The following is a 27,875-nucleotide window of genomic DNA, read 5'->3' as shown; positions in this document are numbered from 1 at the left end:
CATGAAATTTTGTGGTGGATTATCAAATAACTCTAGTGTTATTGCAACTCACAGCTGGCAGCCCACTGAAGCCCAGCAGGTATGAGCCTGGCCGGACGGAGACACTTTACTATAAAAAGGTGCTGTCCTTCAGACGAGACGTAAAACTGAGGTCCTGACTGTGTGGTCATTAAAAATCCCAGTGTGTTTCTTGAAAAGAGTAGAGGTGTCGCCCCGTTGTCCTGACCAAATGTCCCCATGGTCTTTGCAATCTTGGCCTCCTAATAATCCCCATCTCTGGACTGGCTTCATCACCATCTCTCCTCCCCACTGAGAGCTGGTGTGTGGGGAGCATACTGGTGTGCTCTGGCTGCCATCTGATTATCCAGGTGGGGCTGCACATTGGTGGTGGTGGAGGGGATCCCCGTTACCTGTAAAGCACTTTGAGTGGAGTTTCCAGAAAAGAGCTATATACTGTACGTGTCAGGAATTATCATTATGAGTGTTAGTTTAATTGGACATTGAGTCATTAGAAATAATTCATTAAGAAATCATGCTACTTTGACTTTCAACTTTGTTTAATCTGTCAATCAACATATTGGTGATATTTGTAAATGCTTGACATATTTGGTTGCAAATGAAAAATAAATCAATGTTAATTATCAGCAGTTAATATGCACCCTGAAAAAAGGTATATGAGTCAACAAACAGGTCTATGGTCAGCCTCAAACAACATTCTATGCATTGGTTCAAAAGACAAATATAAGAATATAATCTCTGGGAGCCACAATTAAAACTGCAAATATGTTTTTAAGCTTGAGGAGGTTCAGACTTCCCAGACTTCCCAGTGGTGAAGACAACACAGAGAAAGGGTACATGGGACGGCATCCTTTTTTAGATTTGCCAGTTGACAATCTGACATCTTGATTGCGCTCGAATAGGGCAGCTATTTCTGACCTCTGTCAAGCTCTGCTGCAGATTCATGAATCTTCTACAAAAAGAGGTTGTAGAGTAATCCCTTTACAATAAAGGTAATAAAGGTGTTGGCGGCACTGTCTGTCTGTGCCATTGTGTTGTTTCCGAAGATCACAGAGACAATGATTGCTCACTTTGCACTCCGAACATCTCCTGTCCATGCAGGTACTTCTAGAAACAGAAAGGGGTTCTGTTCTCTAATGGTGCAGGTGACTGGTGATGAATCGTACTCTGTAACATCTGGAACACAGTCTGTGTGTGCAATTCCCTGGCTCCTCATGATAGTCAGACTTTGCTGTGGCATGTTATGTTTAATCATTCCAGGAGTCTGGCAATCTGACTGGAATATCAGTGTGTAAGTATGGAAATAATACCTGAAAAATCAATATTAGTTGCTGAAAATGTCTTGCTTGCTCTAGAGTTGTTGTTAGCAATGACATTTCTTATTTTAATTATCAACCTTGAAGTCCACATCCTATTTTTTAAAACTGCATTTGTTTCCACTGTAATGTTACTACCAATAAATTAACACTGTAGATATACAATTAGTATCTCAACTCTGGATACATTGTGAACCCATGTACAGTAGTCTAATTGATATTCATAGAACTGTGAGCGTACGATAACATGTGGTGTCAAAGGAGTGAAACATTCTTTCATATATATGTGTTTGCAAGTTTTTATCCATTATGTCCGGTCTTGTACTCCCCCTCACTGTGCAGCTGTCACTGTTGGCTGAGTCTTAAATGTTTAGGCACTTCAGAAAAAAAAATCCTAGTTAAATGCTTAACGAATTCCAGTCATGACAGTGGTAGTTGAGAACTCCGATCCTCTGTATTGTGCTCTTTTATGTATTCAATTTTGATAATACGGTCCTCTTCATTTTTCATCAATTGTACTGTCCTGTTTTTTCTAATTTAAACACTTAAGGAGGTCTGGGAGCTCTGGCAAATACAAGTGTCAATTGCCTTAAGTGATGCAAAATGGCTTTCAATTGCTTCCATTGCTCACAAATCAAAGACCTTAAGCAAAGTCATTTTAAAGTCTTCTGCCTTCTGAACTTCATTGTTCCACAGCTTTTTTTTCCACTAGTCCCTCAGTTTTCGTTGTTCCTCCATTAACTTCTGCTCATGAAACGTAAAAGCCTGCTCAAAACAACGGCTATAATAGGACTAATTTAGAGCTATTATGTACCACTTTATGGTGACATATTTCTGACAGGCCACGTAGAAAAGGCAGATGACGGTATAAACCAGCTGTTCAGGTGCATACAATAAAATCAGTGTTGGTAGGTGATGCTCCTGCACCCCGTCAGGTGCTTTGTTGCTCAGGTGGGCCTGCCACTGGAGAGACTGGACTGGCCCTCCTTCACCCTGCGTGGTGCAGGACATTCCTTCTGTTTCCATGCTCTCTGCCCCCAGTCACTGGATTCTGATTTTGTATAAAGGGAAGTATATACAGTACAGGAACAGCTCCATACAGTACAAGTATCTCCAATTACATGGCAGATGCGTTCCTGAAGAGGGCTTGTTAACACAGGTGAATTCTGAATATACCCAACCAGAGCAGAGTTGTGCTAAAAGTCATTTTTAAGCTAAATGTTTGTGAATGTTTATTGATTTAATATGTAATGAGAAAGGAAGACTTCACTTGATCATTTTATTGAACACTGAGATTGATGATTTTACATTGACAACAGACCATGTCTTAAGAATGTTTAGCATGAAACAATGCAAAAACATGGTTTTATTTATTATTTTTAAATTTAAGATTTAAAAGGTTTATATCAGCATTGGCTGCAATGGATTAAGTACAGGTTAATCCTGCACTGAAAAGTAGAGAAAAAATGCAGTTGTTAATCCTTCTTCAGGAGTGATTATTGTATATTTATATAACATATATACTGTATACACTCCATGTATACATTCCAGTCTATTATGTAACAGAAAGTGAGTCCATTTTAGATAAAAACTTAGAAAATAGCCAAAGAAACAATCACATCTATTCACAATTGAGCACATTGGTTTGTAGCCTAAAATTTTTCACAACAATGAATGTTTTTTGAAACTATAAGAAATATACCCAGTGTACACTCTTTTGACTGAGTTTTCTTTATTCAGTACCCATGTTAAACCTGTAAAAATTGTTTCTTATTTGCACATAATATGCTAGGATCCATCTGAGTAGCACAGATAAACCTCCGAGTCTCAACAGACTTAGGAGCTTACACTATCTCTTTTCAAAAGGTTTTACCTCCATGGAGAGAAAGGGAAAAAATACAAACATTTCTTTCTTAGAGAACTAATACCCCGTGTGGTTCTTCTTTTTCTCTTTTTTTTCAATTGAGATTTCATTCTGATTTTTTTTTCTTTCTCTCTCGGTCGAGTCTCAAAGCAGGAGTAGATTAGCAGTGGTTGGGAGAGAGTGCGGAAGAGAGGTAGGCCGGTTTCCATGGTGATGGATCAGTCCAGGCAAACCCCTGAGAATTCCACCCTGACGTACAGACCTTCTCTTTCTGGGGCCGGGAAGTAGAGATAAGACTCGGCTTGCTTTGTGAGCCAGGGGTGGCAAGAAACAGGGGACACCGTGCTGAGCTGCGAGAGGGTGTGAGGCACGAGAGAAAAACTAATCTAGTGCTGGAGTGACAGGAAGTGAGGAAAAGAAAAGGCTGCTCAGTAGACAAGGCCTTGCCAGTTTCATCATGGAAGGTGCTCAGCAGTCTGCTTCCAAGCCCTGTGGGGAACAGGAAAGCAGGGATAGAGAGATGCAGGGATAAGGGGAGGAGGAGGAATGATGTGAGGAGCAAATAAAGAATCAGCATCTCACTTTTGGAATAAGCCAGAAAATCCATACATCAACAGAATACTATGGTACCTCCAGCTCATTTATTTTTATAGTAAATGTAAGTGCAAAGCTAAAGATTGTTTCAAATAGTTTTTTGTTCTAGGACAATATATCCCTGTCCTAGTACTCAATCAACCTCTTTCTTCCAATATTTTTTCCAAATGAGCTTGATTAAGCTTTATTGAACCATTTGATCCATGAAGCCTTAATTGAAACAATTCTTTGATATTTAATTTTTCCAATTCTTCCCTACATTAGATCAGAAATAATCTAATTTATGTTTAATTTCCTAGAAGTGTTACAAAATAATTACATTTAAATTGATATTGATGAACAATTTTAAGTGTAAAATGTATTTAAAACAATGTTTAGACACCAGGTATACACTGTCAAACACTCAAATAAAACCCCTAAACATTTAGACCTATTGGTTAAATTCCACCTTGAAAGAATAAAACTAAATGAGAGGAAATGTGAAACCCATCCTCTGACAAAGGGTTAATGCTAATTTTTGACCTTCCCATACTATTCAGGCTGTGAAAATAATTATTAAAAGCTATTCGTTTGACTAAAGGTTATGTCACAGGAGAATATGCACATCCCTAGTTTCTCCTAGGTGATGCATTGTGTTGTAATTTTGAGCCCAATTGATTAACAACTGGTCATTCCAAAATGGGAGGATATACAAGAAAAACTCTGTAAAGGGTTTTAAAAAGAAATAGTCATTTTACTCCATAAGTAGGTTTTTATTGTGGTAGTCTTGTACACTGATTCCTCAATGCAAAAACAGGTAATTCTCAAGGAAAATATAAATGTCAGGAGTGGTCATGGGTCTTAAATCTTTCTTTATAAGTTAGGTATAAAATCAGCAGTGCCTTAGTTTGTGTAAAAATGTCTCTTATGGACCTAATCCATCAGGTTCAGGGTGTGCAGTAACTGCGCTTTGGAAAAATGGGAAAATGTAATTGAGGGTACTGAAGGCAGAATAACACAAAATGTGTTTTTGACTCTAATTAGGCTACAGTCACATTTGAAAGGTGCCTATTTTAAGCAAGATTGATGACAAGTGGCTTTCATTCTTTTCCTTCTCTCCATACTAAACCATTTGATGATTTAATGGAGCTTTTTTGTGCCTCCACCTCGGTAATGTTCTTCATAATGGACATTTTTCCACCCATTATACTAACAATGTTTTTTTTTATATTATTCTTGTCACCTGTGCTGTTGTTAATCTATTTAAAGATAAAACTTAAAGAAAAAACATCTGAAACTGGATGTTAAAGATGAGGAAGAATGCTGTGAGGTTTCAGACTAGATTCCCCAATTCTCTTATCAGAAGCACACAGGTACAAGCAGAAGAACACTGTAAATTCGTGTTAACGTGGCCTCAGTGCTTAAACTAGCAGTCTATTTACTATGCTGTAACCTGCTGTTTTTTAAACTTATCTTATCTGTGGTAGGTTATTTTATTTTGGACCCAAATCATGCTGGCTGGATAGATGATGTTTTTATATCTTTGCTTATCTGAATGGAATAGCACTGTTCTTCATTGACCAGGGAATTAAGGGTACTGGGTAGATATGGGGAACACTGTACAATTCAAATTGCAGGACAGTCTGGTTTGGCTTATTATCTGGGGTGCACAGATTTCCGTGTTTCACAAAGCTTTGTCTGCTTTTGTCCCGTTTACGTTTCCCTTTAACAAATGGGTAGCTGACAAGCTTAGTTTGCAGAAAAACTGCCATTATATCTACAAGCCTTCCCTGAAGAATCGCCTTGGATCACCCCGGGAGTTGTGAGTTCAGAGCCCTTTTTGATCTGTTAAACCCAAGAGAGATGCATTCATCTTCGAGCTGTCAAGCCAGAACAGGACTCAGCTTATGGTCATCACCCAGGGTCAAGGCTTCTGTTCTCTGCTGGATACAAAATACAGCCCCAGGCTTTTGAGTGATTTTTAGGCCTCAGTGGTTAAATGATTAGTTGTGCTGGGAAGACAAGCTGCAGTGTTTCTTTTTACTGTTTCCTTTGAAGAAGTAAAGCTTTGTTTTTCTTTTAAAACCTACATTGGAATTTTCTGTAGTCTTTGTAAGGCTTGTGTAATGTTTGCTGGCTTTATTCTATTTGCCGTTTTTGTTGTGTTTTGCCACAGCCTGTTCATCTCATGCCATTGAGAACATAAAGTTCCCTCGCAGTCAATTTTGACAGTGGAGGTGCAGCTTACAGTAATGCTTTTCCAGAGACTTCTTGGCTTAAAAAGAGCCATTTTTTTCTGTTGGTTAGGCCTGAGGAACACTAATGGAGGCCAGTGGCCATCCTTCAGATAGTGAAGAAAGATTTGTGTCAGATTCCACCCAGGAGGGACCTGCTGTCTCATTAACAGGATCTGCTATAGTTCCCCAATACAGCAAGACTGTAACAGTGGATTTGTCCACAGAAATTATTATTTTAATATACAATTTTACAATATTGATTCTCATTTTAGATAACTGAAGAGGCTTGTGTCTTTGGAAAAGGCTTTTTTGTTTCTCTCACGAAGAACCTTCAGGCCTGTTGCATGGAGGTCTGAGATCAAAGAAGAATGTGCATTACACAAGTTCTTTGATTTACTGGCATTCTTGGCCACGTGTAGGGTGTGTGTGTCTGTGAGGGTGATTGTACTTGAAATTATTCTGCTTTCTCTCCTCTCCCTCCCCTTCCTGACTGCTGGATATTATTATGCCTGCACAGAGTTAATTATTTATTCAATTTGTATTTTGGCATCTGATCATTTTTAAATTGCTGTGGATAATGGCTATATTGACCTGAAGAAATTCCTTTTATTGTTCTGATACTGTAGTATGTAACCTCATGCCCCTTGTAAAATGGAGCACAATGTACTTTTCCAGTTCTAGAGTTGAAGCATAACTAATAATCACCTCTTTCTTGAACAATACACTTCAAGATTATTTTAATACCACATTTGTTGATGTCGGTGGTATTTCCCAATGGTATGGTTACCTGTCTTTATTGATCTCTCTGTAACATACTGTGGTTAAGGGGTTGTGTAGGTAATGTGCATTTTTTATATTGTTCTCCGATTTATTTTTTGTGCTCTTGCAAGAAAAGGCATTAATGTTAGTTTGCAGTATAAACTGTGGTCAGGAAAGAAGGAGCATGTTCATTTTATTATTCATTGCTCCATTAAATTATTCATGGATGTGAGAGCATGTCAGTAAATGCATGTCTGTAGTATAATTACTGCCATGTTAATACATTTTGTGCTTCCTAATTATGGATGAATTTGAGAGACGTCTATTTCTGCTCATTCAGATTCCTAGATTTTAATTTAGTAAATGAATATGCCCTACAAAACTGTGCCTTTAAGAGGAGTGGTTTACTAGTACATGACAAAAATGACTCTCTATGCTAGTATATGTGGCACAGGAGCAATAGTTGATTAACGATTTTAAATCAAAGAAAATAAAACAGAATATCAAAGCTTACACTATTATAGCTCACTGAGCTGACTTTGCTGTGAAGTAGAAGTGTTTGGTGACATTTACAGCTTTGAATAACAAGCCCCTTGTTATGGGTCATAGTTCCAAGGCCCAGACTCTCTTAATACTGTGAAGGTTTATTCAGACCAAAAGGGCAGCCGTCTGAGAGGACATCATGTAATGTCTTTGGGTTAACATGTCTGTAATATTCTTCACTGTGGCATTGTACTGTATGTGGAGATACAAGCTCTGTGAAAGGTGCCCAAGCACTGCGATTGTAATATGTTACTGGGAAGCTTGGGGAATGGCAGCATTTTGCTGTTCAGTTCTAATTGAACTTTGTCTTAAATAGGAGCCTGCTTGTGGCCAAACAATGAATAGCGCAATTGCCCTCCTGTACTTTAATCTTTGCCTATTATCATCGATGTGCCCTGCAGTTATGAACATACTCCTGACATGTTGGTATGATTTATGAAATACCCAGTATTTAATAGAGTTCTGCCAGACTGTAGTTTAATAATGAAAGCTGGAAAACGGAACCTCCCCTTCTTTTTTAAAATTAGTTTTCAGCATAGATAGCCTGGTTAATGTACAGTAAGCTATCCTTCTGGACATCATTTAATAAATAAGTGGATTTTTCATCTAGACCTGCATATAGTAATGTACAGGTCTGATGATGAAATCAGTAGGTGTTTGGTGTTACATTAATTTTGTACTGCATTGTGTTCAGAAACCAGAACAAAGGTGGAATATATAAACAAATTTACAAATACCGACTGTGTTTAAATATGTTAATATGACATAATGTCCTTACAGTACAGATTTGTTTTTAGTAGGAACTTTTGTATTCTGTATTTTGGAAAAAAAAATAAAGATAGCGCATTATACGGATGCTGATTACACTTCAGAAATAAACACAAAAGGTGATATATTGCTATTTTAACACAAACTTAAAATAGCCAAAATACAGGCATTTGCAGCTGTAACATGATTTGTTTCTGTAAATCAGTTTTTCTTTTACATCTTCCTCCTGTAGAATGATAACAGCCTGCAGATGGCCAATATGACATCTAAAATGGGGAAAATTGAATTATATACCAAGATCTATAACTCATCTCTCTCTGAAGACACAAAAACAGTAAATCTTTTCTCCAAAAAACGTGAAAATGAAGTGTGTTTATCCTGCCACTTTCGAACATGATTACTTACTTCTTTTGATCCTGATAATTGGAAGTATAAGATCTAGCCACAGATTAAATGTATTTCACAGGGAGAAAACACTGATCTGGATCATCTGTGAACCTGTGGCATTTTGAACATTTAAGGGATTAGCTGCAGGATCTGCTACAAATGATTTGTACATTTTTGAAACAGCAGGACTTGATGTTACCTTAACATTTTCAGAACAATTTCAGTTTTCTTGTTTGCCAAGGTTTTGCCTGTCTTTATAGTTCAGATGAATAGTACCAGTTCTCCTTTGGCACCATGTCATTGTCCATAAACACGTGAAAGCTTTCTCTGTGATAATTCTGTGATACGTTCTCAGGATGAATGATGTCAGTATAAATGCAGAGTTAATCCAAGGGAATTATAACATTTTATTTCTGGTTACAACAGTCAATATGTTATAAATCTGCCAATTCAATTGACACAACCTATCCTAAAATTCTCATTTTTTAGGTTGCTGTCAAGAGGAAGAATAATTTTTTTAAAAATTTAGTGAGATGGGGGACATACATGCTGGTGTTATTAAAGCAATCTCAGGATGACACCTTGAATTGAAGATTATTCTACGAAAAAATCCTTTTTAGCACTAACAGTCTGGAGCCCTAGACACCTGTATGACAGCCATTGGAATTGCATCTATTTACATTTACATTTATTCAATATTAAAAAACTGATGTTTTGTTTCTCTCTGTTTATTTTAGCACCACCCAAATTCACCAAGGTGCCAGTTGACCAGACAGGAGTGTCTGGGGGGGTGGTCTCCTTCGTGTGCCAGGCAACAGGTGACCCCAAGCCACGAGTGACCTGGAACAAGAAGGGAAAGAAGGTCAACTCTCAGCGGATCGAGGTAATTGCACACAGTTTCACACATTTGTGAAACCAGTTTGCTGTGTTTAAATACAGGTATGTGGTCGAGTGGCTGGGTAAAATTTCTCAATATTTGTAAAAAGAAATACAATAAGTTACATCTCAAACTATTAAAAAAACATGAAGATGATTTTATGGAGGGCTATTACATTTTCTGTAGAAACACATTTAATATTATTTAATAATTTAGAATTTACAATGGAAACTAGCTTTTGCAAAGCACAGTACCAACTAAATGCTTTTTTTCTGTTTAACATTTTGCATTCTTTAGTCAGGACGGGTTTTATTCTTCTGTTCCAGTGTTGATGGTTGTTTGAAGTCTAGAGTGATATGAGACCTGAGTTAATTCACACTTCTGAACTCTTGTTGAGTAGAAACAAAACTCCCTGAAAGCATTCAATCAATCATAGTAGATAGCCAAGACAGTTATGTTCTCAACTAGTTATTTTAACTGCTTGTTGGTTTCCAAAAGCTTCAATGTTGAAAAACTGTGAACACCTCTAAAATCAAATCAAGGAATAAGGTTTTTTACATATTTGTTCATTATAAATATTTGATGTTAACAGATTTTTGGTTTGCTTAATGTTCAACATTAATTCTGAAAATGAACATCTTCAAGAGGACACTCAGTTTAGGCCCTGGGCTGGCATGCATACACTTTCCAAGAGCTTTCTTTAAATCTCCATTGCCTCCTGTGATTTTTAATTAAGAACTTAAAGTATTTATCTTGTTGGTATACCAAGAGTGGAGCTGGTAATTGTTTATTTACTTGACTTACTCTTACAAAACTCTATGACGGTAATATTTGTGTGAAGCTGCAATGCGGTACACATGCATTCTCTCCGTAGAGAACGAGTCCACCTACAGTAGTGCCCCCAATGCAGATCCTGATACACCTTGTACTGATACCTCTGCAGGCTCAGAGGTACCACAGCGTGGCAAAGCAAGGAAACCTGGGCCACATTCCAGCACACTCCAGGCCACCAAACAATTGTGTGTTGGCATTAGGGAGAGCCCAGTCATATTATCCTAATGATGCTGGAACGAGAAGTGTTTGGATGAAATGACCAAGTGCAGGCTTTACTGCTTGAGCTACTAAGGAATCCCCTCTGAGCTGTGATTTTTTTACAGCTCCTTTCCAAGCGTAGAGCTCTTCACTCTGATGGTGCCAGTGCTCTCTGCTGTTTGAAAGCTGGTCTTTCTGAGAGCAAAAGGGATCCCTTTCTGTTCCACTTTCTCCGACACTGTGTGCTCCAGGGCTGGGCTGGCGGGCTGGTTTTCCAGTTTGTTCGTGTTTCCATTCCCCTCACACACCCTTTCTCCCTGCTGTTCTCCTCGGAAAAGATGGGAAGGTTCTTTCTCTCCTGTCCCCCCCTCTCATCTTGTCATTTCCTCTACAAGGAACGTCTCCTGTGCTGGCCGTGTCAGTGTGGCCTGGTGAGGTCAGAAATAAGAGTATTACTTTTTACTGTTGCACTTGGCCACCAGCACTTTATCCACATCCTACTGATCCTATAGCATTTCTTCTCACACTTACCTGTTGTATAATCACTGGTACTGAAGCTACTGAAACCACACAAAGAGTACAGACACAATGCAGCATTATATTCGAGCCCTAGTAATGTGTCAAGACATTTACACTTTGCAATGGAGTGTATTTATTAATTGTAGCAAGGAAAATCTAAAACAGTTTTTTGTCAATACAGGGTTTAGTGTTAATATACCAAGGATTGCACAGGAGTCCTGAACCCATATGCTGCCCACGTTCCCCAATGAGACAATGGTGTCACATTGAAACAATAATCACTATTAGACTAAATGAGTTTTTCTGTGAATGATGCTGCACATTGTTTGTTTCTTCATTATTGTAGCACTCCAGCTCCTATTTCATTAGTTGCCTATTGGAAACAAAAATAGCACGTATTGCTTTTTTCCATTGATGCGGAATTGAAGTGCACTGGAACTGTGGTGGATTTGGTTTCAAATTGGATTTTTTTTATTATGCTGTTGATCATCTGCTGTGTCTGTAGCTGCACATACGACATGTTGTTCCAAGTGGGAAGATGCTTCCCATTTTAAATGGAACTCACAGAACTAGGTCTTCTAATTCCAGTTAAACTCAATTACTTAAGTGATCTTTTAGCGGCCTATGAAAGACACCATCAGCACCCAACGGACAAGCGCCAGGATACAAGCGCAATAAAGCGATCACATCTGTGTTTCCTAATACACCAGCCCGAAGCTGATAGCACTACATCCCTGAATTCAACAAATATCTGAAGCTTCTTTGATGTTCGTGTGAGAGGAAGTACTCCATTTTCTTTCAGATGTTAACTCTCCATAGTTCCACCAAGATATTGAACATTATAGTACAGCTTCAAGCCATAGAATTGCTGATGATTTTGGTTCAAAATCTTGTGTCACGACTTTGTAATAAAAAAAAGATAAAAACAATCTTGGATGGCATTGAGCAAAAGAAAAGAGAGAAGCAGGGAATGTCGGGAGGATGAGAAAGCATATCAACAGCACCTTCTTAATGTGTATGCATATAGCACTGGTTCTGAGAAACCAAGGCATCGCAGACAACGGATGTCATAATATGGAGTGGATATGGACCATACCGTATTGATTTCACAAGGCTCAGTCTGTCAACTCTGTGGTTCAAGCTCTAGATCTAAGTGGGCAGAGTCTCCCAGCATGTCTTTGACTTTTCCAACCTGGGACATTGCTGACAACTAGGACCTTTCAAAGTCTCCTGAGGCTGATGGCAGTATCTTCTCACACAGTACTCCTCAGACTTCCAAAACAAAAAAAGTGAGCAGCCTTCCATCACAGGTTTGCTGGAGGGCTCCTTATTAATATTTTTAAACAAATTGAACAGATGGACATATTTTTCAAATTCTCTTAAAGCTCACATCTCCTTAATGAAAATGAAAATCCATAACAATATTTTCTTTTTCTGAAAATTTGGGTATAGATTGCATACTAATGAAGAAATTCTCCACCTGCAGTATTAAAAGATCTTCAGGGGGCTTAGTTCTGTAGACTTATTTATATAGACAACTATTTATTGATGTCTGCTTGAAGAAAACCTGGTCTCTTAGATATTGTAGATTACAATTTTTGCTAGATACAGTAATTACATAATTAGTTGGCACTTGGCATTTTGGTGGAGAGACTGACATTAAGCTTTTAATTTTCATGCTGCTATTCTCCAAAATCATAAACTCCTTACAGGTAATTCACCTTTCTGTGCTTGATTTGTGATTATTATATCTTGATATTTTTAATGGCTTTGGTCTTCACGTGTTCCAGGACCTGCAGTCTCAGTATGAGGTACCTGGCTCTTCTTGCTCTCTTATGAGTTTCTGTATTTGGTAACATGAACCTATATTATATACATGATACCAGCGGCAGAACAAAGAGGCTGGCTTACTGTGTCGGTCTTTTCTGTTAGAGGCTTCATGCAATCTTTACTAGTTCTTACTATTTACAATTAAGACTGCTAGAGAATTGAGGTGTTCTGAGCAAATATTTACATATGTGAACACAAACATTACAGCAGGGTCTCGACGTTCATAAGGATCCGATGCAGAGAATCATTGCTAATAGCCAAATTTGCATATACTGTACAGTAACAAAGTGTCACATAATGTATTACAGTATATACTCTAGTATGTGTCTAAAAGAAATACGTAACCCTCCCATATATAGTATTTAAAGTACTGATGCATTGGTTTTAAGTTAATTAAAATAACATTGATCAACTAAAACAAACAACATTGGTACAAAAAACCTATAGTAATCTGTTAAACATCATGAATCCCTCCTCTGTGTCCAGTGGATATCTGCACTTTCTCTCTCTGCTTTCCCAGCTATTTCCCTGCTCTGTGATTAGCACCCCCCCACTGTAATGGAAATCTTCTCCAGCTTGTTTCTCCCTCCATTATAGACACACAACCAGGAGCACACGTTACAATACAATAAACAAGACCACGTTGAGGTGTTGATACTGGACAGTGGGTATTCGGGCAGGGGGCGAGGAGGGGCTCACTCACTAGATCATCAGTCTGTTGCACGGCTCATTTAAAAGTGTCGCTTAACCCTTGTCTCCATTTCATCCTGCTTTGCTCTTAAATCAGAAATTTTCAGATGTTGAGACCGTATGGTACTGATTAATACAATTTATCCAAATGACTCAATGAATCAATTTAAAGATTCATAAAAAGCATTCCACAATATAAAATACAGTAGATTATATTTTGTAATTATGTGCTGTGTTGGTTGTTTTATGTGTTGTTGGGCTCTATCTAAATATCAAGTGATAATTCACTCAATAACACATGATGGCAATGAACATTTTGAGTTCTATTCAAAAAGACTCATAATTTAAAGAGCAAAAATTATTTCACTTAAAATGAGCTTGTCAGCACTTAGGCTAGTTTTGAACAGCATGAAAATTGTTGTCCTTTCTTAATAGGTTGTTAGCATATAAAATGCATACCTATGGTGGGCTGATTTGTGAGTTCATCTAAGCACTTTTTGTTTTTAATTAGTAGTCATTAATTAGTATTTGTCACTGAATACCTCATGTTGCATGTAGGCTAATTAGTGTCATTATCAATTTAATTAAGTTTCTTCTCTGTGATTTGTTTTAAGTAATGTGAGTACTTGGACATACAAAGTACATCAGTCACAAGCCAGTTAACATGCAAACTACAATGCAGGATTTGCCTCTGTATGTTAGGAAAACAATCGTTTAACTAAAAGGCAATTTTGAAACATGAGACAATTTGTTTTATGTGCAGGTGTGTACTTTATCGATGGTTCCCTTAACATAATCTCTGTACTTGATAACGTGATGTCATAATTGGAAATGCTTTACATTTTTGTTTATTTCTACATGTAATTCTAATGTAATTGTTAATACATTTAAAAAATGTTAATTGTTAATGCTTCATTGTGAAGAAGCACAGTTCCATTAACCATGTAATATAATAACTGTTAAACACATATTAAAAGGCTTTCTGTCAATGGGTGTCATTTACTGTATAAAAATGTTTTATGGTTTATGTGCGTGGGTGGAGGAAGTGTTTGTGTTCTGAAAATTAATATAATTTGTTCTAAAAAATGGATTTACGTACACTGAATAATAAGAAGCAAAAATAGTCACTTAATTTTTTACAGTTGGTTAAGCAAGGAAATTCTGTCAAATATGCTGCATGAAATATTTAACCATAATGCTAAATAAAGCCAATCTAACAGCTACATAAAAGATTATGGTATAGTTGGCTTGGATATAATGTAGAGCTTTATAACAGGTTTTAAACGCTTAAGATGGAGCTAAGCACCGTTACTATATTAAATTGAAGTGGTGTAGAGGAGAGGGTAAGTCTGGTCTCATGACTGGTAGGTTGTGGGTTGAAGTCCCCACTGCAGACCCTGCCGTTGTAACTTGAGTGTGGTGGACCCCAGTTGCTCCAGTCCACCCACACCCAGGGGACCAGCATTCCTGGGGTTGATCTCTCCCATCTAGAGGGGTGTCACTCACACTGTCTGCTTAACATGGAGACCAGGACAAGCTCTGGCCCAATGAGCTGATGTGGCTTGAATATAGGAATTAGCCACCTACAGATATTAAAATATTTAATATTATATTAAAGCAAAGTGTTTGTACAAACATTAGTTATAGAAACAACAAATAACCCAGCATTAACTTTCACTGTGTATAAAATGATCATCTGCGGTGACATTTAAATAACTTTAACCTGAGAATACATACGACTGAGATGCTTTTATGTTTTGATATTGTAACATTTGGTTTATCCTAAAGCATAAACAACAGGCCTGTGCATGTGGCTAACTACTCACGAGCCTCAAGAAGACCTGTGTCATATGAATAAGCATGTTTAATGCTAAAATGCCAAAACCAAAAAATAATCTAAATTTATCATCCCAACTCTATTGTAGATAGAAAAAAATCTGCTACAATATAAATTATTTTTCCCCAAATCCTAATCCATGAAATGATTCACCCGGAATTCTGCCACCTTGTCTGTATTAACTTGATTTACACCTTGTACTCATTGTCCAGGCAGCATCGTGGTCAACTATTTCTGTGTTTCAGGAATGTCCAGATGTTTTACGGTTTTGTTAGCCTATTCCTCCTCTCAAAATTTTAATGAAGACCAGTTCCCAGAAGAATACAGTTATAGGTGTGCTGAAACACTGCCAAGATCTGGTAATTGGATGGTTTCTCAAAGGGGCTTCAGTAGCTAGAGAAGCAAGCTACTGTTCCACGTTTGTTATGCTGTAGCCTCATCTGCATCTGGTATTTGGATTTCTATACATGATCCTTTTCTTACCAGCTGCCCTGTCTTGTGTGTTTCAACAGACGATCGAGTTTGATGAAGGGGCAGGGGCCGTGTTAAGGATACAGCCTCTCCGAGCGCCAAGGGATGAGAACATTTATGAGTGCGTAGCTGAAAACTCAGAGGGGGAAGTCACCGTCAGCGCCAAGCTTTCCATTATCAGAGGTAGGATGCCGGTGGGACACTAATGATCTGCACTTTGGGATTTAATGAGGGATAATGTTTCTACTGGGCTCACTTACAAAGCAATACTAAAGCAGGAACACGGGTAAAAAAGAACCCTGACAATGTTATAAGCAAGATCAAAATTACTTTTGTTTTGGAGATTTTTAAGGTACTTGGCATAAATAAAGTAAAATTCAATCTTAATTGTGATCACTTATATCCTGTACTTCAGTATCTTTAGAAGAGCTTTTGAAGTTGCTCTTGAAGGTCACACAGTTAATTTGTATTATTTTTGTTACTCACACCATGCACAGGAGAAAATGTGGAAATGCAGGAAGAATTTAGAATGTAGAGTCCTCCTAATTGCCCAAAACTGAATCCAGTCATCTTCCAGCACATCACAAGGATCTCAGCTCTTTACCAAAGGCCCAGCGCTGATTGGAAGAGAGGCACGTCCCTCACCAACAGCATCGTGTTTGGTGTCTACAGCCCCCTAGCTGACTCAGTTGTGCGCTTTTGCTCGGAGAATCCCAGTCACAGTCAGCTAGAGACATGTCCCAGGCTCGAACCAGCACAAACAGAACAAAAAGTATTTTATAGTATCAGTACATGTTTTAATCTTGAGATCCTGGCTAAATACCACTCTGGGATTCAAGCAGTCTGGCGTAGCTTAAATTCCCCCCTTAATTCAGAGCGTATGTACATGTCTCCACACTGTTGTATAGTGGAGCTGCACATTGGCTATTGCAGATCACCCAGGTGGGAGCTGCACTTCAGTATTGTATTTGTATATCTTATTTAAAGCACTTCGGGGCCCCTTGAGAGGAAAACAGCTATATGCAAATGAAAATTATTGTTATTATTATATAGCCAAACGTTCAACAATAAGATTCTGGCATTTTATGTACCTACCCCTTCAGGAATATTTATTCGTTTTCTTCTTATCTAGGCTGGTAGTTAGTGGGTTTTTTGCCTTTTTTGCCATCTGCCTATTTAATCCTGAATTTTAGACTTGGCAGTTTTGCTGGGCTCCTGAATGGGACACAGACCAAGCAGGGGTTATTGCAGGAAGTCCACTTCACTTGCAAATCCTTGTTTGGCACTGGGAGCCGTGCTGTATAAGCCATGATGCCTGACGCAGTGGAAACTGCCTCTGCCCATCTGCTCTCTGTACGTCATGATTCCACATCCATCAGCACAGTTAGGGTTTTTGTCTTTCTGGATTGTGAGCTTTCTGTGGTTGAAGTTGTTTCGCTGGGCTTCTGACATCACAGTCTCTTAAACCTTCATCTTATACCACAGACAGTCTCAATTAATTAGTCCTGTAAATGTTTTACTTTTGTGTTGGGAATGATTCTAAGGTCTAAATCAAAATATATTTGGGCCTCGGTACAAGAGGGTGAATATTTTTGTCTTTCTCTGTCTCCTCACATGCCAGCCCAACTGCCTGTCTGTCCATCTGTCAGGCTCCTTTCATGTGTATGTTGTTTATTCCCATCAACCCTGTAAGATGCAGGGAACTGGGCTATTCATTAAAAACCGTGGAGCTGGTGCAGAAGCGAGTGTCAGCCTGATCAAAGACCCATCTTGTCTGGATTGAAGGAAATTAGCATTGTGATCTGCTGTGGGAGTATCCACATAGGGACTATAGAATATCAACTGCAAATGAGCTTCCCCTCATCCTCAGTCGGCTCAGACTGCAGTGCCTCGTATTGCCCAGCTTGCTTCAAAGGCCTTCTGAGAAATGTGTGAAAGTAAACATACAGCAGAAGCTGGGTGGTCATCTATTCAAAACAAACAAAAAAAATGCCTCCGAAGATGGAGGTGCAGGTGATAGGTGCCAGTTTTATTGCCGACGTGCCAGGTGTGATTACAACAGCATAGAAAGATCAGCTTCTACTCTACTCTGCGCAGGTAGGTCCTTATAAACGTGTTATTCACGTGTACTATAAATGTGTGCACTTTAACGGACTGATTCCTGTTATTGGAACCGACCCAATAACATACAGTACTGTGCATCCATTAACAGCAAGAACAACATGAATGACATGTAGCATACTGTATATTCCACAAGCCCTTTGAATATATAGTATGAAGTCAAAGCTAGAAGCCATGGACAACTCTTTTTTAAAAGACACCATGAGCTCAAAAAATATACGTCCACAATGTTAGAAGTCAAAACCTTCTAATTGGTCTTCATTTCTGTTAAGTCAAGATAAGCATCAGGATTGTATAGCTGTGCCATAATCAGTCAAATGGGTTTAGTTAGGCATTTCTTTTGTGTTTCTTGGCCTCTTATAATTGACGCTGTACAGAGGGGAAATAACTGTCTTCCTTTTCATTCCTTGCATTCCTCTAATCCTGGCTCTTGGGAATTTGCCTGTTTTTATTGAGTTCTTGTGCTCTTCTCAAAGCATTAAACATATAGATCTGTGATAGACTGGTGTCCCGTCCAGGAGGTATCCTGCCTTACATCCGTTGCTTGGCGAGGAGAGGCTCTGGCTCCAACAACACTCTGTTGGGAAAGTGGTTAGAAAATTGATGGATGGATAAAAACATAGCTTTTCGCTTGGCAGAGCTCTGGATTATACAAAACTCTGTCTGCCTAAGATCTGCCATCTGCCTTATTAACACATTTTCAAAGTCCCTGGTGGTATTGAGGAACAGCACCGGTGTGCCATCTTTCCTGCCTCGCTAAGGCTCAAGTGCCTGTTGCTGCTGGCTGCTGCTTTGGCAATGTAAAGAGCCAAGTGCTGGTATTGACTGAACCTCGCTACTGCAGAACGTTCGTCCATGTCCTGCCATCTGCCCTGTCTGTTTGCCCTGGAAATACAGAACAGACTCTGGTTCTGTATTCCCGTTAAAAGGGAAACTAATTCCAGGGATTTTTGTTGCTTCAGAAAAAAAATATACACAGTGACTAAGGCACAGGTATTTGTCCAGTGCTTTATTTTTGAAAGCCAAGCAGTTTGACATAGAGAAAGGAAACACTGGAATACACTCTGCTTAATAGAACCTTCCACTAATTTTCTGAAAGTAAAAGTAAACTGGATACAATAGGGAATAGGAAATAAGCTCCAAGAAGTAGGATCTTCTGTTGTGTACAGTTAAACACACAAGTAAGAGAAGTCACTCCCTATTTCAGAACTTCCACTTTTATCTACCACAGGATAGCAGCCCCCACCCAGATGTCAGTCCTCCAAACTAGGTTGCTCAGAAGAGATGACCAAGAGTTTAGCTCCAAAAAATCAGTCAGCATGACTGCATGTTAAAGCATGCACATACATTAATAATTCATATGGAATGATTTTCCTCTCTCACACCCAAAGAAGGCTCCACAGCCAAAATTGCTGTTTCTTTTCTTCTATTTTCAGCATGGAATAAATATTTACTTGTTCCTTATAAATTTATAATAGGAATTCCGAATGGTTCAATATGTGTTTTCTAAGTATGTTTGTACTTTGCACAGTACATTCTCAACTATGTTTTTCTAAGTATTGTTATTTATGATTTGAAATGGTTAATTCTATACTTTATTATTTATAATTTGTTTAATATATATTATTTTATTATTATATTATTATTATGAGGTGTGACTACTCAACTGGAAGAAGGAAGGATTTTATTACAAAAGTATTGGTCTTGAACAATATTTTTGGAATGTGATTTTAAAACGTTCCCTGATCAATCCCGAACAATATTTTGTGAGTAATGGGGTCAGCAGTTTTCCAAGTAACATATTGTCCAGTGTATCAATTAACATGGTATCTATTCAGTTATGCATTCATATCTGTATATAAAACTATATAAGTCTATTATATTTCTGAACATTAATTCTTCAGTACAATAAGTCAAAGCTTTCGTGTAGTTTGATGTACTTTGTATCATTAGGCTGAACATAGCTGTGGACCTTCTTTTTCCAATATTAAGTTCTGACTGAGATGAAACAAGAAAGACTTTCTCATTTCCTAATTACATTTGGCACAAAGGGTCGTCTTGGCAGCAAGGGTTATGAGCTTTAAAGGTCTGACTCTCAGTGAAGCCTATTCTCCACTTAACTCAACAAGCTGCTCAACCTGCCAGAAATCTGTCCAGCCTCCATAACTTTGTATCTAGTAAGAGCTCTCACTGTGGGCTCTTTGACCTCTGCTTCAGCTCACTGTCTGAGTTCTAAATTTTCAGCATTCGATGGTGGTGAGATGAATCTCGTTAGCAAAAAAACATAACAGGAGGCCCAGGCTTGGTGCCACTAATGGGCTGGTCAGAGAATCTGTTAATTGGATCACCTTCCTAAGGAAGGCTGTGTTTCTCTTATATCCCGGTGACATTTAATTGGAAAATACACTTCACTGTGGCAAACATTTCTTCCTTTTCCTTTTCCAAGATTTCTTTGTTTTCATTGAAATAGGCTGATGTACATGATAATACATCTGAAAGTGTCATAGTTTGAAAAGACAGAGGGAGCTCAAGTGCACATTTTATTTTTAGAAAAGTCCAGCTTTTCTCATTGCCAGATTTCACTAGAAAACTACACTTCGTCACTTTAACAAGAAGTTCCTAATTCACTACAGTAAAAATACTGTACAATAAAAACAGATTTTGGAACTTTAAAATTAAACATGTTTACATTTACCTTGCCTCAGTGCGCCTTAAATAGTAAATCTTTAACAGTTTAGCTTACAGGGCTACCTGAAGCAAGGCTGTTAGAATACAGATGAGTACAGTACAACTAAAGGCCTTCCCCTGGGGATACTTGTTATTACCAATTATGTGATTTTAAAGCTTGTGGTGAATAATTTGGATTAACAGACCGTATCTGATTACTATTCTGAATTAATTCCTAAGACACAAAAGTGCAGCGAAAGGCATTATTACATATTAGAAAAAGGTGGCTCAGGAAAGACCTTGCAGACATACAGCTACTGTAAGGTTTCGGTTCTGGAGCTGCCAGACACTCATTGATGGGGAAGAGCCTTAGGCTATTGGGAGAAAATGGTGAGTCTTTCTCTCAGGACAGTGGAGGTAATCTTTCTCCTTAAACTGGCAAACTGGAGTTGCTTGTGCACAGGAGACTTGTCAGTGAGGCTTCAAAAGGGTCAAGAAAGGATAGTTCCTCATTAAATTGCCAAACAAAGTGACAAAAAAAGTTTTAGAAGATATGCTGTTGACTTTCAAGCACAGCAAAAAAGATAAAAAAAAGCTTGTGCTCTGTTTCTAGTTATTCATGCTTCGTACTGTAGCTGTGTTGCTTTTCCTGTGTTCCTTGTGTGATTATTCAGTACATGGTTATTCTGATATATCCATGCACTGGCGGTTAGAGGGGTTCTGCATTCTGGGTTTGATTCTGGATTGGCGCCTCTCATGTGTAGATTAGCTCCATGTTTGAGTGGATTTTTGTCAGATCCTCTGTTTTTTTCAGTCGCGTACTGTAGATTAATTTGTTTCCAAATTGTGTGTGTGACCTGTGATGGGTGGACATTTCTGTCCAGGGTGTAGTTCAGTCTTATGTCCAATGCTTTTGGAATTGGCTTGGAGTTTCCACAGCAGTTATCTGAATTTTCTTTTTTTTCCTATATAAACTGGAACCCATGTGTCATGCTACTATGACATGGGTGTTTGTGGGAAAAGAGTAGGGGTGTTACCCCGGTGTCCTGGCCGAATTTCTCTCTGGCCTTTACCAGTCATAGCCTCCTTATAATCCCTACGTATGAACTGGCTTCATCTCTCTGTTCTCCTCCCCTCTGAGAGCTGGTGTGTGGTGAACGTACTGGCGCACTATGGCTGCTGCCGCATCATCCCCATTATCTGTAAGTGCTTTGAGTGAAGCGTCCAGAAAAGTGCTTAATAAGGATAAGAACTTATACTACCCTTCTGCTGTTGTGCCTTGTAGGTACAGTGATACCTTGCTTAGCACTGTTTCTGTTACTGATGGTTTGCTATAGTGCTCTTCATCATTGACATACAGTGGTCAGATGTAGGCCAGGTGGAAACCACTAGTGCTCATTCAATATAGGCTGTAGATTTACATCCTTCTACTATCGGTGCTAAAGGCAAGAGCGATAAAGAAAAAGGCTGTGCATGCTCTTAGCCAATAAGAGTCTGGTTTGTTGGGCATGTTAACTGTACTGGGTCTTGTTGTCATCTTCTGTTTCTCTGTGTGTGCAGAGTTCCATGTGATCTTACTTGGCTTATTAATATTCCTGTGTGCCACAGCTTGCCCCATCCTGGCAGTTGTGTTTCCTTCCATCAGTCTTTCACCGCTACCAAGATGGAGGAGTGAAGGCAGACTGTAGTTAATCTAAACAAGCACCTACTCGAGTGTCTCAGAGTGAAGGCACATTCTTCTTCTGTAGCTATACAGTAACAAGTAAAATAAAACTTTTGGTTTAAAATAGACTTCTTAGATTTTATGCAGTGTTAAAAATATCAGTAATACCTTTACCAATATGAAACCCTCACATGTTGCAGTACAGCTTTATCTGGAACTTATCCATCTCACTAAGACAAGCATTACCTTATGCGTTAGTTCTTCCTTGGATTGTAGATGAGTCTTGGAGCTGTTTTAAATGAGCAAATAGTTTGTGATTTCTTCATAAACTATTCTACAATTTCAAAGTAAATGCATATTTCTGTGCAGACAAAGAAGCTTAACACAGAAAGAAAAACTGCAGAGTGTACAATTCAAATTTAAGCACCTCACCTTGCTTATCAAAGTATCTTCAGATGTGGAGACACTCTGTTCTGTGCCAAGTACCTGGGCCATGGCCTTGACCATTCTTTGCTTCTCATGGATGCAGAGCTCTCATATTCCCCATCTACACAGCTACTCATCCATTCCACAGCTCAGCTTGATCCCAAATAATCTCTCTGGCAATGACTGATCCCTTCTTCCGCCAATGCCAGGCTGTAATTAGCAGTTGCTGGCCAGCATCTCTGGAAGGCAAGACTGGTAGAGGTGGCCTTTCTGTATTTATAAGCCTTCATTGTCAGTCCAAGGTTTGCCAGAAATCAGTGCTGCAAAGATTCCCTCCGATTCCTACCTTTCAGTTGCAGAAAACCCGAAAGCCCAGCTTTCAGACCTAGAGCAAACCTGCATGTCTTACAGGGGTTGTGCAGGATGATGTACAGTTCAGTCTTATCTTATCTGACTTGATAAAGTAGTAATGAAATATTTTTGTATGTAAAAGAAAATCCTTTTTTCTTATATTTAACCTTAGTTGCCCTTTATTGTGTTTAGATAGAATGCCTTATTTCATTTATTTATTTACACCCCCATATCAGTTTAAGTATTTGTTGGGATTGGACCTCACAGTTCTTTTTCTGAGAAATGGACAGGCAAATCAATTTCTACTAGTTCAAAGGTCAAGGAATATGGATATGGGTAGGAATTAGTCCACTGGACTCTCTTTAACTAAACAAGGTGCAAGAAGTATTAATACTAGACTGTAAAAGTAGTGTGCAAAAACAGAAGCAGTCCAATCCACCGAAGACCGAACTGGAATTCTTGGATCAAAAGGTGCAGCCTGGTTTAAGTGGATCAAGAGATGGGAGAGTGAAACAAATTTAACTGAGCGACAAAGTGGAGATTGGACAGCATAGTTGTAGAAATATATGGTGATGCATACAGTAACACTTAAGTGGAGGTTTTCCGTAAAGCAATAAGTACATTTTTGAGACTTTTCCATTCACTAGTCTGTGACAAATGGTACAGGCCCCAGCACGGGAATTTCTCTGCTTCTAACCCATTGTGGGTCTTGGGCAGCAATCCCTGCCATCAATTGATCCGTCTTGTTTTCAGGGATATTTCCCTGCCAAACTAGTCAAAGGTTGCTGGCCCCTGACAGCATGTTAATAATGACCCTAATGGGCCAGAAAATACTCTGGGAAAGACCTCATTAACCATAACAGATTTCATAGTCATGTTTCAAGGGGGAAGAGGACAAGCTGTCTGGCAGCTGGAAAGGTACCCGCCTGCACCAAAAATGGCCACTTCTTTTGTAGAAGCTAGATATAGCTTTAAGTTATTAACAAGATTGACACAAAACAACTGATTTTTCTTGTTTCTTTAAATATGTTAAGGAGGAGAAGAAAGGACGGAAAGATATTTGTTTTTCAGGGTTACTTAATCTGCTGCTGTTGTTTCTGATGGCTGTATTTAACAATTGCATATATCTCCTCATTATGTGTTCTTTACTTTATAAGCAAGCTAACTCCCAATTGTACAGCTTCATCTGTGCTTCCATTTTCTTAGTTTCACCATTTCATGAATACGGATCTGTGAAAATTACAAGACCACTTTGAGGGCATTTTTGTTTTGTGGTTTATGACGACATACTGTACTTTTAAATAGAAGTATTTGCACAACTCCCTTGTGTTGTCACTTTTTCTATTGCTATGCTGTGTGAGCTCATCAAGGTCTAATTGTAATGTCAGATAATTTTAATCTGATATTAGTTGAAACCTCTCTATTTAGTGCCTGTCCTTTTGGAACTGCTAATGTCAGTGATAACTTCACACATCTGGTAATTTATTTTTGAGATTTTATTGGAAATTGACTGCTTATTTCTGACAAAGTGAAAGTCAGTTCTTTAGAGTTTTCTGACTCCTAAGTAATTTTATGTTGCATTCACTACTTATTTATAAACTTAACTATTTGTCAGACAAAGCAGGGACTTATAATATTAAAAACCTGAAATGTGTGATTGACCAGTGAAGCTATATACATTTATAGTGAGCAAAATGTACTTGAATAGTTGGTGCTCCAGTATGAGCTACTTGTAAATCCTAAACATAAGCCAATAGCACATTTTTCTTAACCCTTAAAGTTTGTAATACTTATAGAAATAGGAAGATGCCATTATCACAACCAGCAGTCTTGTTTTGCTAAGGTAGCATCAGGCCCAGGGTTTCATATAGTATTTTTGTTGTTTTGAAGGTGTAAAAGGTTCCTTCCCACTTGAAGCTTATATCTGAATAAGGAGTGAGTGCCAGTGTGCCAGTTATTTTTTGTTCCTTATTCCACAGAAGCTAAGTAAACAGATTCAAAGAAGTAGTAAGAGCATGAGGGAAAGGCAACAAACAGAGCAGGGGGGTAATTCAAGTAACCTGAAGGGCATTTTTCTTAACCCCTGATCTCTTCTCTGCTCCCAAAGTGACAAGTCCCCAGAGAAGCCAGCTTGGGCTTTTGACAGCTTTGCATCTATTCCAGCAGCACCTTTGAGAGCTATTCAACAAATTCAGTATCGCGACCCTTATGGCCTCTCAGATCCTTTGATCCTGTGATCCTGGAAGCAGTAATCAGGCATGATTGTGGATAAGGGGACGGAACTGAAATCTCTGGACAATTGTATAACTTCTCATCGATTTTCTAAAGCTGCTTTTTTAAGGTGGGCAGACTTGAGCTCCTAGTTCAAGGCGGAGAAGAAAGAGGCCTTGTTTTCAGAACTTGCAGATGTACAAAAGATACGATTGATTTGTTATTAGGAAGGCAAGGATAAATGTACAAATGGGAGTCTTGTATTGTGTCCTCATATTGAGGTATACAACTGCTTTTGCAGGCAAAGGTTTAGGCCATTTTTGAATCCTTGACCTGGATGGAGTCAACAAGAAGAGTGATTGACAGCACTGGTGTATAAACAGACCTGGGCTGCAGTTATGGCTTGTAAATAATTTTAGACAATAAAAGCTTCTACAAATCTGGTTGTAATTTTGCAGTAAAGGTAAGGCTAAGCAAATAGGTCTCCTTTCATTTTGTGTAGGTTGTGATGATGTTAGTATTTATCCGAAACAGGGAACCGACACTAAAAGAATGAGAATAAAATAAAGTATGGAATGGGTTGCTTAAAGGAAAATGCGTGCTCATAAGTACAGGTCTCGGGAAAGTGACTTTGTGATCCTTAAGGTTTTGAACATGAATAAATGAAGTAAATGGCTTCAGCTCTCCATGTCAGGGATACTCATACACTCAGTGATGTGTGTCTGTCTGAATGGCAAATGAGTCACACTCTACAACAGATGGGTCAGTGAGGGTGCTGCAGGTGTTGTTGAAACAAGAGGCTGGTAAAGTTGTGAGAGAGGTACAGTATCAGCCCTGATCTGTTTTCTACAATGCACCTCTTTTGAATCCTTTAAAAGAAGTGGGATAAGTCTGTACAAGCATTGCATCATTGGTCTTTAAAGCTGTATTCCCCCACAAGCTGCAAGCTCTTGATTTAAAACAAAACAAAACGTCCATTATATGCAAGAAGCTTAACCCTGGTAAGGTTCATGGCAGCACAGAGCATATTCCAGAATCATGGGTCACAAAGCAGGAATATGCCCTGGATGCCAGAGGACATACACAGGAACAATTTAGGGACACAAATTACAAGAAAAACACAGAGTACCAGAAAATGACAATTGAAAAATAGAAAAGGCCTAAAAAAAAAGATTTAAATTGTGATTTATTTATCCATTTATTGCTATTTCTGTAACCTTAAAACAATGAAAAAATACAAAAAGGAAAACACTGTACAGTATGATATACATTGCAGCAACTTACTAATTCCAACCTCTTATCCCAGAAATCATTCTACTGTACATCCATACTATAACATTTATTATAGTGTGCGCAATTAAGACCGAAATTCGCTTGATTAAGCAACCAAAATACCCCATAGGTCTCCAGCTCCATGATTGGAGCTGTCTGCTTTGGAAGATGTAATTCTCAGTGGAATGCTTTTAGCAGTCCTACACCACAGGTCAACTTGATTAGTTTGATCTGTGTAAAATGCTTGACTTCTGGACACCATTTCCACCACATTTATGCAGCTAATGTCCTGTAATTACCAGCATTGACCAGATATAAAAGGTCTACCCTTTCTCCAAGCTAACAGTGCAGAGCCAGTTACTGGTTACCTGGCTGTGCTGCTACTCTCTCATGTTGCCTTGCCTTCCTTAATTAGAAACTGCTAACTACTGTATATTTTTCGATTATCTGTTACACCTAACACGTCCTCTGTAATATTTACTCAGTAGTCCATGGTCATACACCTTTCTTCTGTGGAGGTGGAAGTATGTATTTCTGACAAGGTTTCCTGGATTACAAAGCTTCTGGTTTTGAGCATTGGCCCCTCTAGGATGGGAATCACAAGCAGCTGTTAATATTGAAAGCACACTCAGTTTCTTAGCGTTAAAGGGCAATACTGCACGTGTACTTTAGAGCATCAGCCAGGCTTTTCTGCTGGCAGGGAAATTGTAGGCAGCCCTGGCACTGGACCATGTGGAATAAACAGCTGCTTCCTGGAAGGCTTTACATTTTTCAGTATTTTAAAATGTCTTCTTTTTCAAGGAACATTTATTTATTTATTTATTTTCTGCTGTCTGTGCACTCACCAGCATCCATACACCAGTCTTCTGTACATCCCTAAATTTTAAAATTCATTGAAGTTACAATGAACTCATCCACTTTCATGCCAAGTCTGTATTTTAATACTGATATGGCAGAAAGAAATGCATTACATTACTTTTTATATCATCAAATGCATCTCATACTTATTTATTTTACTTTTTACTTCTTTAAAAGGTGGCAATGTGAACACCACCTCTCTCCCTATCCTGCTCATAATACAATCTTTATACTGTACATAGGACATTCATATGTACACCTAAAAATCAAATTTTGCTTTTTTTCATAACATGACTACTTAATTTGATACTCAGGCAAGAGCCTATACTGGCTAAATGCTTCTTCTGAGTCTGTTAGAAAGAAGAAGCTAATGGCTGGACTCTGATGCAAGATGAGTGATGAATTCAGAGATGAAATAGGCTGCTAAGTGATAAGAACCGTTTCTAAACCCAGCCGCAATTGTTTTCCTTCTAATGACCAGCGGGTCCCCCATTTGTATTGTTTGAGTCCCTTGTGCATTTCTCTTATCAGGTAGGCAGACTGTGAGTAATCTGCTCCTAATGAAGATGTTCTCATGGTGGGGGC

At 38.6% G+C, this 27,875-nt stretch overlaps 1 protein-coding gene across 10 annotated transcripts in view; it reads left to right on the top strand.

Annotated features, from left to right (window-relative positions):
• ptprsa (protein tyrosine phosphatase receptor type Sa) overlaps positions 1-27,875 on the top strand; it is a 313,640-nt gene that overhangs the window by 141,146 nt on the left and 144,619 nt on the right. For all 10 annotated transcript variants that reach the window (XM_069186054.1, XM_069186057.1, XM_069186055.1 and 7 more), the window contains 2 exons: positions 9,203-9,348; positions 15,763-15,904. In XM_069186054.1, coding sequence (XP_069042155.1) covers positions 9,203-9,348; positions 15,763-15,904 — 288 coding nt within the window. The remainder of the gene's footprint in view (positions 1-9,202; positions 9,349-15,762; positions 15,905-27,875) is intronic.

This window comes from Lepisosteus oculatus, chromosome 29 (genome assembly GCF_040954835.1).
Source record: "Lepisosteus oculatus isolate fLepOcu1 chromosome 29, fLepOcu1.hap2, whole genome shotgun sequence".
In the NCBI taxonomy this organism is placed as follows: domain Eukaryota; kingdom Metazoa; phylum Chordata; class Actinopteri; order Semionotiformes; family Lepisosteidae; genus Lepisosteus; species Lepisosteus oculatus.
This window is presented reverse-complemented; position numbering and strand designations above follow the sequence as displayed.